This window comes from Caretta caretta, chromosome 5, assembly GCF_965140235.1.
Source record: "Caretta caretta isolate rCarCar2 chromosome 5, rCarCar1.hap1, whole genome shotgun sequence".
NCBI lineage: Eukaryota > Metazoa > Chordata > Testudines > Cheloniidae > Caretta > Caretta caretta.
Genome location: NC_134210.1, coordinates 122,162,247 through 122,177,765, shown reverse-complemented (window position 1 = coordinate 122,177,765; position 15,519 = coordinate 122,162,247). Strand labels below are relative to the sequence as shown.

The following is a 15,519-nucleotide window of genomic DNA, read 5'->3' as shown; positions in this document are numbered from 1 at the left end:
CGCTTTCCCCATGTCCACAGAAGGATAGAAGGCAATCAGGTTGGTCAGGCATGACTTGCTCTTGGTGAAATCATGATCACCTTCCTCTCCAAGTGCTTCAAAATGGATTCCTTGAGGACCTGCTCCATGATTTTTCCAGGGACTGAGATGAGGCTGATTGGTCTGCAGTTCCCCCGATTCTCCTTCTTCCCTTTCTAAAAGATGGGCACTATATTTGTCTTTTTACAGTCCTCCGGGACCTCCCCCAGTCACCACGAGTTTTCAAAGATAATAGCCAATGGCTCTGCAATCACATCAGCCAACTCCCTCAGCACCCTCGGATGCGTTGCGTCCGGCCCCATGGACTTGTGCATATCCAGCTTTTATAAATAATCCTTAATCTGTTCTTTCACCACTGAGGGCTGCTCATATCCTCCCCATACTGTGCTGTCCAGTGCAGCACTCTGGGAGCTCACCTTGTCTGTGAAGACCAAGGCCAAAAAGCATTGAGTACTTCAGCTTTTTCCACATCATCTGTCACTAGGTTGCCTCCCACACTTTCCCTGACCATCTTCTTGTTGCTAACATATCTGTAGAAACCTTTCTTGTTACCCTTCACATCCCTTGCTACTTGCAACTCCAGTTGTGCTTTGGCCTTCCTGTTTACATCTCTGTATGCTCAAGCAATATTTTTATTCTTCTCCCTAGTCATCAATCCAAGTTTCCACTTCTTGTAAGCTTCCTTTTTGTGTTTTTAAGCTCATTAAAGATTTTTCTCTTAAGCCAAGCTGGTTGCCTGCCATATTTGCTATTCTTTCTGCAAATTGGGATGGTTTGTTCCTGTGCCCTCAATAAGGCTTCTTTAAAATAACGGCCAGTTCTCCTGGACTCCTTTCCCCCTCATATTAGCCTCCCAGGGAATCCTGCCCATCTTTTCCCTGAGGGAGTCAGTTTCCTTTTCTGAAGTCTAGGGTCCGTATTCTGCTGCTCTCCTTTCTTCCTTTTGTCAGGATCCTGAACTCTACCATCTCATGGTCACTGCTGCTCAGGTTGCCACCCACTTCTACTTCCCCTATCAGTTCTTCCCTGTTTGTGAGCAGTAGTTCAAGAGGAGCATGGCCCCTAGTTGGTTCTTCCAGCACTTGCCCCAGTAAGTTGTCCCCAACACTCTCCAGAAGCTTCTGGGATTGTCTGTGCCCTGCTGTATTGCTCTCCCAGCAGATGTCAGGGTGATTGAATTCCCCCATGAGAACCAGGGCCTGTGATGTGGAAACTGCTGTTATCCAAAGAAAGCTTAGTTTACCTCCACCTCCTGGTCTGGTGGTCTATAACAGATGCCCACCACATCACCCTTGTTGCTCTCACCTCTAAATTTAATGCAAAGGCTCTCAGCAGGCTTTTCTCCAGTTTCATATTGGAGCTCTGAGCAATGATACCGCTCTCTTACATACAGTGCAACTACTCCACCTTTCCTCTCCAGCCTGTCCTTCCTGAACAGTTTATACCCGTCCATGACAGTGCTCCAGTTATGTGAGTTACTCCACCAAGTCTCTATTATTCCAATCACATATAGTTCCTTGACTGTGCCAGGACTTCTAGTTCTTCCTGCTTGTTTCACAGGTTTCTTGCATTCGTGTACAGACACCTAAGATAACTAGCCGTTTGCCCTACTTTCTCACTATGAATCTGGGGGCCTCCCCTGTTGCACCCTCCTCCTTGTGTTTCCTCCCAGTAGCCCACTTCCCCATTTATCTCAGGGCTTAGGTCTCCATCTCCCGGCGAAACTAGTTTAAAGCCGTCCTCACTAGGTTAGCAAGCCTGCCTGCAAAGACACTGTCAAGGCTGATTTCCCACTCTGGCACTTTGAGTGCAGAAGGTGGGGGCCCGCACGGATTCTAAAAATTAATACTGGCCACTTCAGGCTGGTACTAAACTCCCAAGGTTACAGCTTTTCTCTGACCTTGGATGGGTAGATGCTGCCACCACCCAAATGCAAAAAAAACCTTTTTATCCAGGAAGGCGCACTTGGGAATTCCTCCATGTGGTGTACCCTCAGGCCCTTTCACCCCCACTCTGGGGAAGAGCTGAGAAAGGAAAAAAGGGAAATCAGCTGTTTCCACCAGCTAATTAAACATGTGCACAAACCTCTTAGGACACAAAAAACCCAATTCTGTTCTTAAAAAAGATAAACTGTATTAAAAACAAAGAGTAAATGCTTCTGGAACTTAGGCTATTGCTAGATTTAAAAAGAGCAATGTCAAGGTTCCTCCCCCACTCTGAACTCTAGGGTACAGATGTGGGGACCTGCATGAAAAACCTCCTAAGCTTATCTTTACCAGCTTAGGTCAAAACTTCCCCAAGGTACAAAATATTACACCCGTTATCCTTGGAATGGCCGCTACCACCACCAAACAATTACTGGTTACTGGGGAAGAGCTGTTTGGACGCGTCTGTCCCCCCAAAATACTTCCCAAAACCTTGCACCCCACTTCCTGGACAAGGTTTGGTAAAAAGCCTCACCAAGTTGCCTAGGTGACTACAGACCCAGACCCTTGGATCTTAAGAACAATGAACAATCCTCCCAACACTTGCACCCCCCCTTTCCTGGGAAATGTTGGATAAAAAGCCTCACCAATTTGCATAGGTGACCACAGACCCAAACCCTTGGATCTGAGAACAATGAAAAAGCATTCAGTTTTTACAAGAAGACTTTTAATAAAAAATAGAAGTAAATAGAAATAAAGAAATCCCCCCTGTAAAATCAGGATGGTAGATATCTTACAGGGTAATTAGATTCAAAACATAGAGAACCCCTCTAGGCAAAACCTTAAGTTACAAAAAAGATATACAGACAGAAATAGTTATTCTATTCAGCACAATTCTTTTCTCAGCCATTTAAAGAAATCATAATCTAACACATACCTAGCTAGATTACTTACTAAAAGTTCTAAGACTCCATTCCTGTTCTGTCTCTGGCAAGAGCAGCACACAGACAGACCCTTTGTTCCTCTCCCTCCTCCCAGCTTTTGAAAGTATCTTGTCTCCTCATTGGTCATTTTGGTCAGGTGCCAGCGAGGTTACCTTTAGCTTCTTAACCCTTTACAGGTGAGAGGAGCTTTCCCCTGGCCAGGAGGGATTTCAAAGGGGTTTATCCTTCCCTTTATATTTATGACAAGCAAATATAATAATTAAGCATCAAGAATGGTTTTCTCGAGGTTCGGTTTAAAGGTTACAAACAAAACAAAAGAATTTGGGGTTAGCACAGAGGAGTCCTCAAGCCTTACAGAAATAAAAGAAATAAACCTAAACGCATCTTTCTAGACATTCCCTGAACTATTTACATATCTGGGGTTCCAGATAAATAGGTTCGAGGTATGATTTGATGATTTTTCATACCTGTTTTTTAAAGCTTGTTACAGCATTGCTGCTCTGTGTCTCCTCTCTGGAGAACAACAGACAGAGAAAGGGAAAGTATTTTCCCAGTTTTAAAAAGTTCTAGCCCTCCCATTGGCTCTTTTGGTCAGATACCCACTCCCTTTCTTTTACCTATGGGCTTTTTTAACTCTTTATAGATAAAGCATGTAGAGAACAGCTCCTAACAGGGATTTTATAGCTACTGGCTGGCTGGCTGTCCATAAAAGGGAGCTCTTCTCCTCCCTCTCCCCCCCCCCAATTTATCACAGATGCTCTTCCCTCTCTTTGTTAGGTGGATCCCATCTCCTCCTAGCAATCCTTCTTCCTGGAACAACATCCCATGGTCGAAGAATCGAAAGCTTTCTCTGACACCACCAGCACAACCCTGCATTTACTTCCACAATTTGATGGTCCATACCTGGGCCTTTTCCTTCAACAGGGAGGATGGACGAGACACAACTTGCGCCTCAAACTCCTTTATCCCTCTTCCCAGAGCCACGTAGTCTGCAGTGACCTGCTCAAGGTCACTTCCTACAGTGAGGACACAGAGCAGTCCCATCTGCCACTCAGTTCCTTATCATTACCTGTGGTAGCAAATAAGAGCACACCATCTCCCCTGATTCCCCATAGTTATTACTTAGAGCTTATAGTTCGTTTTTTGTTTATAGTGTAGTTTTTGAAGTTTTACTTAAATCTGTTCCCTTTATTTAAAAAAAAAATAAAAATCAAAAAGCCTTTTCTTTCTTTGGGTCTTTCCTCAGTACCAAGGAATGAGGTCCAGAGGTGGTGAGCAGGTCTCCGAGCTTTAAAATCTGCCCTTTTCGAAGAGATAGCTCTGCCTGCCAATGTTGCACATACAAAATGTTTATTTTGTTTAGGGAAGTCTCATATACCTGCTAAGTGTCATTTGTGATTCTTTTTGTAAGCACAGTGCACACACCGGGCTCGTGATGTTGCTTTGAAGTAATATTTGATGTAAAAGACAATGCATATTGTCTCTGAATCTGAGAATCCCCCTCAGAAGCAGTCTATTCCTGCTTCAAAACTAATTCCATTGCTCCAGCTATTAGACACATCACTCTGGGGCTCTAAGAGATTGTCTGACTCTGTGATCGCATGCTTCTAGCAAGCACTCTGAGCTTTTCATCAGTCTTCCTTAGGTCGGTCAGTCAGTCTGGCTCCTGCTGCCTGAGGCAGGAAGGAGCAAAGATCTGCAGATGGGGCTTAGCACTGGCTACCATTGCTGATAATCACCTGAGAAGGCTAAAAGTGCTGACTTGTCTAAGCAGGCTCCTTTGAAATCACATTAGTACTGGGAGTCTTCATAGACTCCAGAATCACATTCTTCAGCTGCAGTGCTGCATCCTCTGTCTTTGGTAACCAACATCACTTCATCTGCACAATTAGCATGAGTGCCATATACCACAGATTCATCAGTACTGCACCCTGATAAGACCTCTACGACTTTCAGTTAATATACCAATGCCAATTGTTTGACTCCATTTGACACTCGTTCTTAAAATGTTCAAGAGATCAAAAACCAGACTTAACCTAATATATTGGCTAAAGACAAATCAGTACAATATGAAAAGGAGACATACATAACCATCTTCAGTGAAGGGAATTCTTACAGTGTGTTCTCCTTTCACAGAAGGTATGCATTTCACCCAGTAGTATTTATAGTATGATTTGTACAAGTTACAAAACCGCTTAACCCACTAGTTTGCACCAGTTTAGTCCTGGCTTTGTCTTGTTCTTTCCCATATCTTGTTCTGAGTACTACATTTGAAGTGCTGATGACCCATGAAAGTACTCCCTAACTGTATTTTGTACAATGTTTTCATGAGTCTTTGCTTTGGCAAATTTCCTATTTTCTAATGCCAAAGCTGACTTCATCTTTGCAAAGTGTTGTGGGACACTTGACGTGGATAAACAGAATTGTGAGACAGGCATAATACATTCAGCGAACATAACTTCCCAACACTTATTATGCACATAATGCCTATTGGTGTGGTGTGTATTAAACCTAACATATTGGATAACCAGTACCATTGGTCATAATACAGTTGATGAACTATTATCTATAGTTAGTGAACAGATTGTTTCTGGTCATTCTCCTTCAAGATGTTAGAACTAGTAGTTCTTCTTCGATTGCTTGCTCATGTCCATTCAACTCGAGGTGTGTTTGCTCACCACATGCACTGGTGCTGGAAGTTTTTCCATCAGCAGTATCCGTAGGGGACTGGCTCCAGCACCCACTTGAGGGCGCACACATACTGTGGTATATAGGGCGCCGCTGGTTCCCCCTCCTCTCCCCCCCCTCCTTCTTGCCGCCAGTGACGGTGCTGAAACTGTTGCTGCTCATTTGTATGAACTAGATTCATTTATCCATGCCTTTTGAGGGCATTCTTGAGCCTGTCGTGGTCCTGTGGCAGACCACTGCATCTGTCTCCAACATCTATGTGGGCAAATTGCAGGTACTGAATAACCCCCCACCCAACCCCAAGAGGTTGAGTACTTTTTTTTTTTAACCCACCTGGTCTTTGGATTTTTTGATTGTGACTGCAACTCACGAAGTCTAAGATGCCACACTCCCTGAATCTACACCCACGCATAAGGAGCCAAAGAAGGTAGATCTTCTACGAAGGAAAGTTTACTCCTCTGCTCGTTTGCAGATTCATATTGCCATCTATCAATCCTTGTTGGCTTGCAATGGGACAAGCTTCTGCAGGAGACAAAAGTGAATTTAAGGTAGTGGCTATAGACTGCCAGTTGGTGGTGGACCCCATTCTGAGGGTCTGTACACCAAAGCGGAGAGAACAGCATTCTCTGAAGAACTTCTACCAGTATGTTCAGACTGTATTTGGTTGATAAACCTACCTGCCCTAAAGGAGACAGATGTAATCTTGCATATGTCATGTAACTACAAGCTGCCCAATGTACTGAGCCAAACTCTCGGTTAGATTTTTGGATGAGTTTACATGTGAGAAATTGCTGAGAATTTTTCTTGTAGTATATGGAGTCCAATATTGCCCCTTTACATTGTATGGAGTGAGTAGAGGTGAGAATGCTTTGCCTCAGTTGATCCTGAGGTCATCTATATTTTTCCACACAACAGTATTTAGATTTTTAAAGGGCCATGATTCATACACTTCCGCTATTTAGAGCCATTCTTTGCCTGGGACTTGATTGCTGTACTCCTATCTTTAATGGACCCTCTGTTTGAACCCATGATATGTTCACTATATCACCCTTTTTGTTAAAATAGCACTTTTGGTAGCTATTACCTTGGCTCACAGGATTAGCGAAATTCAGGCTTTGATGGCAAGCCTTCTGTATTATGTTTTTCAGAAGGACAGGGTTGAATTCAAGCCACATCCAAAATGGTTACCAAAAATGGTTTTGTATTTTCACATCAATCAATTTATATACTTACTGTCCCATCCCCCCCTTCCCCCGCCCCCAAAGCTTTTAAATCTCCTGTGGAGGCTAAACTCCACACTCTAGACTTTCTTAAGGCTATGTTCTTTTGTCTTGATAGAGCAAAGCCATTTAACCAATCATCCAAACTTTGTGGCTTTGGATAAGTCTAAGGAGCAGGCTGTTTCCTCAGACTCTAAATGAGTTAAACTACATTAAGATATCCTGCTCATTAAATAACTCTCTTCCCCCCCTCAAGTTAGGGTACGCTCTGCTAGGGCTCCGACATCTGTAGCTTGCTTTTGGGGGAAATCCCTATTTCTGAGTTCTGTAGTATGGCCACTTGAAGTTTAGTTTGTATATTTACCAATCACTACTCCATTGTGTCAGTTTCTAGGTCAGAATCCCAGTTTGGAACGACTGTCCTACAATAGTTATTTAGATAGAAATCCTATCACCCACCTACTTGAGAGGTAATTGCTAGTTACACACCTACAATGGGATCCCTCTGGATGACTCCTCAGAGTCTACATACTTTACAGTAACCAGTTTTTCTTGATGCCTTTGTCCTTGTGGATCCCATAACTCTCCTTTCTTCTTCACTAATATGGAGTTCTTACCTGGATTTCTGTTTTGGTGAAAGAACTGAATGGTAAAGAGTGCTGTGGCACCTTATAGACTAACAGACTTACTGGAGCATAAGCTTTCGAGGGTGAATACCCACTTCGTCAGATGCATGGAGTGGAAATTTCCAGAGGCAGGTATAAATATGCAAGCAAAAATCAGGCTAGGAATAATGAGGTTAGTTCAATCAGGGAGGATGAGGCCCTCTTCTAGCAGTTGAGGTGTGAACACCAAGGGAGGAGAAACTGCTTTTTGTAGTTGGCTAGCCATTCACAGTCTTTGTTTAATCCTGAGCTGATGGTGTCAAATTTGCAAATGAACTGAAGCTCAGCAGGGTCTCTTTGAAGTCTGGTCCTGAAGTTGTTTTGCTGTAGGATGGCTACCTTTTAGATCTGCTGTCCAGTGAGGTTGAAGTGTTCTTCTGCATTCCTAATATCTGATTTGTGTTTATTTATCCTTTTACATAGGGACTGTCCAATTTGGCCGATGTACATAGCAGAGGGGCATTGCTGGCACATGATGGCGTATATTACATTGGTGGACGTGCAGGTGAATGAACCAGTCATGGTGTGGCTGTTCTGGTTACGTCCTGTGATGGTGTCGCTAGTGTAGATATGTGGGCAGAGTTGGCATTGAGGTTTGTTGCATGGATTGGTTCCTGAGTTAGTTACTATGGTGCGGTGTGTAGTTGCTGGTGAGAGTATGCTTCAGGTTGGCAGGTTGTCTGTAGGCAAGGACTGTCCTGCCTCCCAAGGCCTGTGAAATTGAGGGGTCATTGTCCAGGATAGGTTGTAGATCACTGATGTTGTGTTAGAGAGGTTTTAGCTGAGGACTGTATGTGATGGCCAGTGGAGTTCTGTTGGTTTCTTTCTTGGGCTTGTTTTGCAGCAGGAGGCTTCTGGGTACACGTCTGGCTCTGTTGATCTGTTTCCTTATTTCCTCATGTGGGTATCGTAGTTTTGAGAATGCTTAGTGAAGATCTTGTAGGTGTTGGTCTCTGTCTGAGGGGTTGGAGAAAATGCTGTTGTACCTCAGCTCTTGGCTGTAGACAATGGATCGTGTGGTGTGTCTGCGATGGAAGCTGGAGGCATGAAGGTAGGAATAGCGATTGGTGGGTTTTCGGTATTGGGTGGTGTTAACATGACGGTCACTTATTTGCACCGTGGTGTCTAGGAAGTGGACCTCCCATGTAGATTGGTCCAGGCTTAGGTTGATGGTGGGGTGGAAGCCATTGAAATTGTGGTGGAATTCTTTTAGGATTTCCTTCCCATGGGTCCAGGTGATGAAGATGTCATCAATGTAGTGTAGGTAGAGAAGGGGCGTGAGTAGACGAGAGCTGAGGAAGCGTTGTTCCAGGTCAGCCATAAAAATGTTAGCATATTGTGGGGCCATGCAGGTGCCCATAGAGGTGCAACTGGTCTGGAGGTATATATTGTCACCAAGTTTGAAATAATTGTGCGTGAGGATAAAGTCACAGAACTTGGCAACCAGTTGTGCTGTGGCATCATCAGGGATACTGTTCCTGACAGCTTGTATTCCATCTGCATGTGGGATGTTTGTGTAGAGAGCCTCTTCATCCATGGTGGCTAGGATGGTGTTTTCTGGAAGATCACTGAATGGTGTTTGCTTCGCCCTTAATACCCTTGATGAGGGGGAGGGGGCAGAGGTGTGCAAGGTGCATACACAGCCCCAGCATATACTGGTGGCTAAAATATTTCAGGCTTGTGCACACCTGCAGTGGGATCCTTGTGGACAAAACATCTTGAACTCCAGTTACAGTAACCTTGAAAAACTTTATTGAATGAAATTTAAATATTTTTGGAGTCGGTTGTACTAAATGCTAAGGTTATGTATTACTGTGGGCTGTGATTGAATGTAACCTCTCTAGGGAGGATATATGATGTGAACCCTGGGAATTGTTATGAACTTCAGAGGGACTGATTTGAGCAATGCGCCAAACAAGAATGAATTTTTGGGACAACCTGTGTCAAGTGATTTGTCTGGAGAATCTCTGCTCAAGAGAGGGGACAGCTGGGAACCAGAAACCTAAAAGTACGTGCCTTTGGTAGACCATGGAGGGGGAATATAGGTACAGTTGCCCTCAACTATGAGTGACAATATGGGAAAAAAGTTTTGTAGTTACAGCTTCTTCCTTCAGATTACAATGTGGTAGAGTCTGGTTCCTTATTATGCAACAGGATGTAATTAAAAGCACAAAAAATATACTTTGCCTGCTATTCATAAGACATCCGGAGGTTTCTGATAAGAACTTTCTAACCTATGTGTCACTTAGATGGAAACTGTTAACTTAAAAATTACTCTTCTGAAATTTTATCTAGTTGTAACACAAGATTCGAGAATAAAATGTTTCTCGTTTATAGGTGCATTTGACCACGCTTTCTGTATAGTCAGTTTCCTGTTTTTTTAACTCATGAATATGAGGGAGAATATTTTAAAAGTTTATTTATATTCGTACCCACAGTTTAACTAGTTGCTTTAGTCACACTGGACCCTCCCTACCATAATGATTTTACAATCAAGGAATATGAGCAACAGAAAGAGGGTGATGGAGAAGAATAGAACAGAGAGTACATTTTTATTTTATCACCTATCTCCAACTGCCTTTCAATGTATGATTAGTTGGTTAACTTCTTGTACATGACATGGTACACATAGACCTTGAAGAGGGACTTGGAGGAGAGGGTCACGGCCTGGTGGCTCTAAAACAACACAGGTTTGCAGAGGAAATCATGAGCAGATGTATTTTTTTAAACTACTTTTGATGGTCTTAATTGAGTAGATTGTCTCTCTTTTACTATTGATAACTACAGATGGTGATCACCTTTAATACTAGTAAAGGAAATAATCCGACTACTTTTTCAGAATTATACATTTTGTAGTAATTGTTCTTTCTCTGATATTCTAGCTAATGGGAATGACAATAAGAAATTTAAAGGAGACAGATCTCCCTGCTCCCCTTCTCGTGTCCTTCATCTTCGTAAAATTCCAAATGATGTCACTGAAGCAGAGGTCATTTCATTAGGTCTCCCTTTTGGCAAAGTAACCAATCTCTTGATGTTGAAAGGAAAAAGTCAGGTATGTAGTTATTTGCATAAGTAAAATACAAGAGAATGCTACTTATATACAAGTTAACCTCTTTGATATTGCATTTGCCTGAAATTTTGTAGGGCCAATTATTATTTTATAGATTATTCAGGACTTTAGCACATCAGTTTTAAAACATTTTTAAATGATGTGATGATATTGATCATAAAATCTGTGTAAATGCCCAACGTAATAAAATGCCATTCTTTATATTATTGGAAGAGATGAAATGAATAGTCCTGTTACTTAATGTTCAGCCTGCTGAGTAATGCTTTTTATTGACTGTATTGTACAAAATACTTGTACAGAGGTAAAGAACTACATAGATGCTGACAGCTGTTCTCAAACTTCCTGCTGAGGATAGAGAACTATGGTTACCTACATTTTATTTTTTATTTAAAGAAAAACGTAACTGTTTTTTGCTTAACTAAGTAAACATAAGCTTTACCCTGAATAAACAGTGAAATCTTTATTTTTTAAATAAACCCTAGTGTTTTAGGCATTTCTTTTGGTGATGTCATTTGACACTAACTAGCTTCCAGTTTGTGCACCATCATACTGCTTAACTGAGTACATATATTCTCATGTTTGGATGATTGGGTAGTTGGGGACAGCACGGTTCCAGGAAGGTATGAAACTCATTACCAGGGTGCTGTAGTCACTAAAGTTTAATATAACTATCCCTGCCACATGTTTGTGCTTGCAAGACAGTGGGAATATAAGTGTCCCCAACCATCAGTATATTACTCTTCTGGTTGATGTGATGCATTCATTTTATGTCACAACCACCATGATGTGGAGTAAAGTAAGATTGTTTTTTCAACATGCTTGATTTTGCAAAGTTTGATATTATATACCAAATAACAAATTCTTGCAAAATAGTGATACAAAAATTTACTTGTCGTTGTGCCTTTTGGCATTCTGCAGGCCCTAATGAAGTTCTGTGGTAGGTATGGTGACATCAGCATGGTAAACATTGAGCATTATGTAAAAAAACAACAACCTGTTAATGTGAAATGAGTAGCAATTCTGAATTTGGGACCTAAAAAGCGATAGAGGAAACTTTACGTCTTCCATTGGGTGTTGAGAGCATTCCATACATCATATGTTTAGTGCCTCTGTGGAAACCTGATCTGGTTGTGGGCTCTTTTACCGTAATAGAAATTTAAAAAGGATTTGCAGGTTAACTCTAAAGTAATTGCAAGTCTCAAAAGTATTTTGAAAAATATAAATCATAAATAGTATTTTGTTTCTAAATACTGAGCAAATCACATGTGTACTTTTAGTTCACATGAGTTTTTCAGATGAGGTGGATTTGGTGGATAAATGATTCTTCAGTATGTTATGCAAACAAAAAAAATTGAAAATTGCAATATTTCTGTTGATTTTTAGGCTTTCTTGGAAATGGCTTCCGAAGAAGCTGCCGTTACTATGGTGAACTACTACACTCCTGTTACGCCTCACCTCCGCAGTCAGCCTGTTTATATTCAGTATTCCAATCACAGAGAACTAAAGACTGACAATCTGCCAAATCAGGCTGTAAGTATAATACATGTATTTTAAAAAATGAATACAGTTGTACATTAGTGAACATTAAATTAATGAACTGCTATCTGTTGATGTAAAATGAGTAGTCAGCTTTGACAGAATATTGCTCCATTCAATCATAAATTAGATTGTAAGCTCTCTTAGGCAGGGACTTGTCATCTTTCATGTCTGTAAATTGCTGTTGCACATTAAAAGCTCTTTATATAAAAAAGGCAATTACAGGTCAGAGAGCTTAACTTCAGGACCAAGCAAAATGGGTGAAACTGTAGTAAAGAACAAGAAGTATGTGGACAAGATACTCCTGGGGGGGATTCTGTGCCAAACAGTTAAAAATTCTGCGCCAAAATTTTAAAAATTCTGCAAATATTGTGTCTCAAAATAATGCATTATAATCACACCAGTTTCAATTGTTTTGGTAAGTTATTTTAAACTGCAATACAAAAGAAAGTTACAATAACTATTCAGCATTTCCTAAACGCATGAAAGTTAAGTTACAAATACTTGGTAACTAAAACCCTGCATTCCAGTTATAATTCTATATTTTCATTTAAATTACATTACAGAACACCAAACAGCACCAAATTTTTTTTTAAAAAATTGGAATTTCACACATAAAAGTCATAGAGTTTTGCTAATCATTGTCCTAGACCTGGCTGGGTACTTTGATAAGTGCTTGGTTCTGATTGTCCTGACATTTTATTGACTGCTTGATAATTGTTTGTTTTTATTCGCCAACAAAGCCTTTTTTTTTTCTTTTTTTTTTTAATGGATAAGTAAAATCTAACCCCATTGTGCAACTTTGGCACAGGGATAAAGTGAGAAAGCACATAGATGTTCCTAATAAATTCCATTACTGTCATTTATAAAGCTTTACATCACTCCGGCAATGTAGGGGCCTTACAGCTTTTATGTTCTTGGGGGAATTGACTGAGAATGGGAGTAGTTAACTAGCAATAGGATCATTAACAATGTTACTGTGCAGACAAGCTGCTACATTTCTGTCTCCAGAGAGTGAGATCAATTAACCAGCAACATTTACTTTAGCTTTTGTAAAAAAACAAAACAAAAAAAACAAACAAACAAAAAAAACCATTATTTTAGTTAACTTAAAAACAATTTTCAGTAACATGATACTAATTTAATTAACTGTTTTTTCAATTATCAGGAAGTTACAAACATCTTACTAGGCAGGCAGGCTGGTACATTTTTGCCTCAGGGACAGGGCCTTCCTCCTGCAAAAAGACCTAGCCTCCTCCACATCCCTGAAGCTGGGAAGCGAGAGGGACGGATTCTCTCTCGCTTGTTGGCCGTCCCCACACCCTGACGTCTCCCCCGCAGGCACTCAGGCCCAGTCCCCATTCCCCCCACACACACACACCCATTGATTTGCATCTTTGAGGCTGCTCCAGACGCAGATTTCTTTTGTTTTTTTTCTGTGTGGGGGGCACAGAAATATGCAGGCCATATGAATTCTGCTTCCCTGCAGGGGTGCAGAATTCTTTCAGGAGTAACAAGAGTAATCTAATGGGGCGGAGGGTGAGAAAACCTGGATTTGTGCTGGAAATGGCCCAACTTAATGATTACTTTAGATAAGCTATTACCAGCAGGACAGTGGGGTGGGAGGAGGTATTGTTTCATGGTCTCTGTGTGTATATAATGTCTTCTGCAGTTTCCACGGTATGCATCCGATGAAGTGAGCTGTAGCTCACGAAAGCTCATGCTCAAATAAATTGGTTAGTCTCTAAGGTGCCACAAGTACTCCTTTTCTTTTTGCTAATGGGTATAGTGAACTTGGACTTTCAGAAATCCTTTGACAGGGTCCCTCACCAAAGGCTTTTAAGCAAACTAAGCAATCATGGGATAAGAGGGAAGGTCCTCTCCTGGATCAGTAACTGTGTAAAAGATAGGAAACAAAACATAGGAATAAATGGTCAGTGTTCACAATCAAGAGAGTTAAGTAGCAGGGTCCCCCAAGGATCTGTACTGAGACCAGTGCTGTTCATCATATTCATAAATTATTTGGAAAAAGAGATGTTCAGTGAGGTGGCAAATTTGCAGATGATACAAAATTACTCAAACATCAAGTTCAGAGCTGACTTTGAAAAGTTACAAAGGGATCTAATTAAACTGGATGACTGGCAACAAAATGGCAGATGAAATTCAGTGTTAAGTGCAAAGAAGTGTACATTGGAAAAAGTGATCCCAACTATATATACAAAATTATGGGGTTTGAATGAGCTGCTTGGAGTCTTTGTGGATAGTTCCCTGAAAACATCCACTCAGTCGGCAGCAGTAGTCAAAAAAAGATGATAAAGTTAGGAACCATTAGGAAAGAGATAATAAAATAGAAAATATAATGCTACTATATAAATCCGCGATGTCTCCACACCTTGAAGACGGTATGGAGTTCTGGTCACCCCATCTCAAAAAAGGTTTATTAGAATTAGAAAAGGTACAGAGAAGGCCAACAAAAATTATTAGGGTATAGAACAGCTTCCATATGAGGAAAGATTAAAAAGACTGGGTTTATTCAGCTTAGGAAAGAGACGACTAAGGGAAGATATGATAGAGGTTTATAAAATCATGGATGGGATAGAGAAAGTGAATAGGGAAATTTTATTTATGCCTTTCATGTAACACAAGAACTAGGGGTCACTTGATGAAATTAATAGGCAGCAGGTTTAAAACAAACAAAAGGAAGTACTTCACGCAACACACAGTCAACCTGTGGAATTCATTGTCATGGGATGTTGTGAAGGCCAAAAGTAGAACTGGGTTCAAAAAAGAATTAGATAAGTTCCTGGAAGATAGGTTCATCAATGGCTGGATCACTTGAAATTTCCCTGTTCAGTTAATTCTCTCTTAAGCATCTGACATTGGCCACTGTTAGAAGGTAGGTTAATGGTTTACTATGGGGCTGACAAATTCTGCAGTGGCTTCTCATTCTGAGTTGGATAGTGTCAGAGGCTGCTGTAACAGCAGTTTACCCTGCTTATATAGAGGAGCCAGCAGAAAAGGCGATGGCTAGCTCTATCAGCTAATTGTGTGCTAGTTTTTCCCAGTGTGAGAAAAGGAGGAGTAAACTGTACGTGGGAACCCTTGAAATATTTCAGGGCAGGCTGCTTCTGTTCTCTTCTTTTACAGCTGCTCAGTGAACAATTCTTTAACTAGTATTTTTTCAAAGGATCTCATGAAGCTCTCCAGTCTAGAGATAGGAATAGAGTCTCTTGCCAAGACATTCATTCACCTTGAACTTATCTTTTTACATAAAGACCAGATAAACTCTGGCTGCTCTTTGAAAGAATGTAGTATGGCCTTTCAGATACCTGTCGTCTCTTTCTACTTTCCTGGATAGGCTATCATAGTGAGTCAATTTAGAATGAAGGGGTCAAATCAATCCCATGTAAATGCTCCCATGCAGCTTTCTGT

The 15,519-nt window shown here is 41.1% G+C and overlaps 1 protein-coding gene across 2 annotated transcripts in view; it reads left to right on the top strand.

Moving 5' to 3' along the window:
- PTBP3 (polypyrimidine tract binding protein 3) overlaps positions 1-15,519 on the top strand; it is a 120,762-nt gene that overhangs the window by 57,361 nt on the left and 47,882 nt on the right. For both annotated transcript variants that reach the window (XM_048849677.2, XM_048849678.2), the window contains 2 exons: positions 10,364-10,533; positions 11,935-12,081. In XM_048849677.2, the coding sequence (XP_048705634.1) occupies positions 10,364-10,533; positions 11,935-12,081 (317 nt within the window). The remainder of the gene's footprint in view (positions 1-10,363; positions 10,534-11,934; positions 12,082-15,519) is intronic.